General features: G+C 41.4%; 1 protein-coding gene across 1 annotated transcript in view; it reads right to left on the bottom strand.

The window, feature by feature from the left end:
- Positions 1-2,015: 2,015 nt before the first annotated feature.
- The window catches only part of DMRT3 (doublesex and mab-3 related transcription factor 3), a 9,007-nt gene continuing 7,292 nt past the window's right edge, over positions 2,016-3,730 (bottom strand). The window contains exon 2 of the mRNA XM_009993620.1: positions 2,016-3,177. Within this exon, the coding sequence (XP_009991922.1) occupies positions 2,213-3,177 (965 nt within the window). The 3' untranslated portion in view covers positions 2,016-2,212. The remainder of the gene's footprint in view (positions 3,178-3,730) is intronic.

The following is a 3,730-nucleotide window of genomic DNA, read 5'->3' as shown; positions in this document are numbered from 1 at the left end:
AAAGTTCTGTTCTCTGAAAACCCACAGGCCATAGTGTGTAATGTCACTATGAGCTGTTGCAGGTGACACTGTGTGCTCTTTCTGCTGGAAATTAATTACCTTCTGTGGCAAATAAAAAAAATAATAATTAAAAAAAACACCAAAACCTCAGTTTACAGAGATGCCTGTACCTGAACTCAAAACCAGAACTCCTGGACCTATAAGTTTTTCTCTTGCCTTTCGCTCTTAATTTTTCCATAATGTTGAACTGCTGGATCACAGCATTTCACTACCTCATCCCTTTCTGTTTGCAAGATCAAGCCTATTTTACCTATTACTTTTCTCTCTGGAGTGGCTGGAAGATTAATTTATTTACAAATGCCATGTGAGTGCAGGCAAACTTGTCAGTACTAAACGGTAATTCTGTATTCATAAAAATTCCGAGTGTTTTCACATTTACGCTTCCATAAGAGAAGCTATTTATTTTCTTTCCTCCCTCCTCCTGCCTTTATGTCTTTGCCTTATAGCATTACCAAAAAAAAATTGCATTTCTGAACAGGTTGTAAAATTGTGCAAGAAAAAGTATTTTTCTGTTCATTTATCCCCAGGAAAATAAAATAATTATTTTATTCTCCTCTTTGTGCGTGTTCAGCACCCTTATAAATTGCAAGATTCACTGGGTGCACAAATCTTACAAAATGTGAAATGCCAAATGAGAACACAGGCATTCACATCAGCAATGACACCTGATAACATGCCTGATATATATTACAGTTTTAAAGCCCATCTGCCTTAGAGTCCAACTTCAGGGCAGCCTCAATTGTTTTTGAGGTGTGGGACTAATCCATATGCATGACAGGCCTGACAGCCATTTCATCTGCATGCAGAAGTACATTTTGGAAAAGCCAGCTGTCAAGCAGATGCAGTCACTTGTGAATGGTTGGAAAAACGGCACTAAAACCTTAACAAACTTATAAGTGGACAATTACTATAGTGGCATTTCTCATCAGAAGCAAGTCGTAATGTTACTCTGACACACACAAGATATGCAGTGTAATCAATGCATGCAAACATGCAATAAATTGTTCTAACCATTATTTTTCTAGATTTAGGGAAGCTGCCATTTGGCTAAACATTATTTTAAAGAAATGCCTGCTATAATATCCTATTTCCTTTTTTCTACTTCTAGTGTATGGGGAAAAAAAGATGCTTCTGAGTATTCAGACAGCATTGCTTTGGGGATTTTTTCTGCTTGCTGTGACTGAAACAAGCTCGGCTGTACTCAGCTGAGCTTGAAAGTGTCTGCAGAAACTCAAGAGCATTCCTGATGACAACATTTGACTAACCTCAGCTGCAAGCTACAAGGCAGGGAAGCAGAACCCAGACTTGGAAAAAGACGCTTCCCCTGACTGCAGTTGTTTGAATTGTACATTTTAACCCTGGCTGAGGACTAATCATCTCTCTATCTTCAGAAATGTTATTTGCACAGTATAAATGACATAAACCAAGATCATCATCTTAGTTTATTTTTCTAGAGTCCTTAGCATGCTACATTAACCTGACAATGCTTAATCTGGTGTTCATTTCACAATACACTTCATGCAATTCACAGCTGTAATTGGTTTTACACTGACGTTACACATTTCAAACTAGCCATGGGAAAAGAATAACTCTTAATATTATATCTCTGAAAAATGTAAAGCTCAAACAGCACAGAAGCAGCTCATGCTAGTTTCATGTGCATATTTCTTTTTTCTGCCTTTTCTTTCACTGCTAGGATGATCACTGGCATAAGATTGTAAAGTCCTGGTTTTAGTCCCTTTGCAATTGAACTACGTTTGTTTCAGTACTTATGTCCTGAGGAGTTCTCTCTTATAAAACAGCATTCAAGTATTCTAGTTTAACATCCCCATTTTTTCTGAGTTAAGGAGCGAAGTAGACCTTGGGCTTCTGTTTCCATTACGAGTCTTCCGGAGTCCCGTAACTGATAGCTGTAAAGTTTTCCTCTGTAATACACACTCAGCACTAAAGCCAGAGTATTGCTATTTGGCATTATCCAGTGAAGTGCAAGAAATTAAATAAATTATGTCTTTATTGCTATAGTACAATACCAAGCAAAGTCACTATTTAATACAATTGCAAGGGTTTTGTAGAGTATTTGTCCCTCCTCCTAGGGCCCAGTAGTTCAGCTGCACTGCAGGTATCATGTAACTATCATGTGTCAAATGGCAGTCTAAGAAGATGTGTTGAGTATTCTTGAGTCTGAAGAATCAGACCTTTCATCATATTCATCTTCTGTGTAAATTGGTTGCTTAGTCACAATGGGACAGCCGTCATCAGGGATGGAGATCCTAGGATCTTCTGACGAGCGGGAAGGAAGGACAGGTGAGCTTCGGAAAACGCTGGCTGAGTTGCTAGAGAAAGGACTGACATACTGGGACCGCAGCTGATATTGCTGCTGCAGCGTCATGGTGTTCCACAGGGTGACGTCATTGGGCAGGAAAGGGCTGGACTGGTTTCTTGCCAAGGTGTTCCTCAGCATCAATGGGTAGCGTGGAGGCTGAGGGAAAGGGTGCTGCAAAGGTACAGCCAGAGGATTTGGCACAACATTACTGGAATCGGCAGAGAACCTCAGCGTGTCAGGAACTCTAAATGCTGAGCCCACAGACCACTTGGAAGAGGAAATAGGGTACGAACTCAGTGTATGTTCAAAAATGTGCCCGTTTGAAGGCAAAACAAGACCATCAGATTCTGCAGACGTTCTCTCCCCACTGGACACCGAAGATCGACTGGACAGGAGAACCTCTACAGCGCTCACGAGATCACCACCACACCCCTTCAGGATCAACTCCAGCACAGTTGGCTTTTGGCTAGGGAAGATCTTTTTCAAGACTTCAAGTGGAGGTCTGTTGGCTTTCAAACTGAATGGTAAAGAAACTGTCCCAGAAGGACCTTCTATCAGGAGGTGGTTCTGCTCTGGGTGGTACTTGGGACTGTCTGGACGGCTCTCTGTGCTCACTCCATTTTTCTGAACTGCATAACCAACCTCATCCACTGAAACAATTTCAGGGCTTTCAGGAGGGAAGCCACTTTTGGCTTTAGTCATGTCTGGAGAACTCCTTTGGTCTGTGTCTTTGTCACTGTAGGTCTCAGCATTGTCTCCTCCACTGGCATCACCCAACCGCTCCTCATTCATATCTGCAAAGAGAAGGCAGAGAAGTTAATGAAAAACTGAGGCTAAAAACTTTTACAGACATTTGAGGATACAGTCTTCTTAAAGGGAACAGAGCTGGATCCTAGGGGAGGGGAAAGGGGGCATTTTTCATCAAGATTCTGCTAAAATGGAAGTTTCTTTGCAATATCTCATAAGAGCAAAACTGCAAAATAATGTGACTGGTCTGGGCACTTTATGCTGCCTTACAGATACCTGTCTCATTCTCCCATGTACAAGAAAGGCAGTGGTAATTTATCAGATATGCTATATCAATTCTATCTCACTGGTTGCAAAGCAGCAACACACAACAAGTGCAAGCTTTCCCGGAGGAACTTCAGCACTTTCACATCATGATTCCTCACTAGCACCATCTCACTGACTGTGAGCTGAAGATATCCAGAGGGCACCTGGCAGATGAAAACTCGCTCTGCAAGCCCAACAACATTGGTGGAAGCTCTCCATCTTGACTACTAGCAGCAGCAGAAATCTTCAAATAAATAAGTTTATTTCAGTTCTGGCTCTACAGAAACTCGTTTC

Source organism: Chaetura pelagica, unplaced genomic scaffold (assembly GCF_000747805.2).
Source record: "Chaetura pelagica isolate M959 unplaced genomic scaffold, ChaPel_1.0 scaffold42, whole genome shotgun sequence".
NCBI classification, from domain to species: Eukaryota; Metazoa; Chordata; class Aves; order Apodiformes; family Apodidae; genus Chaetura; species Chaetura pelagica.
This window is presented reverse-complemented; position numbering and strand designations above follow the sequence as displayed.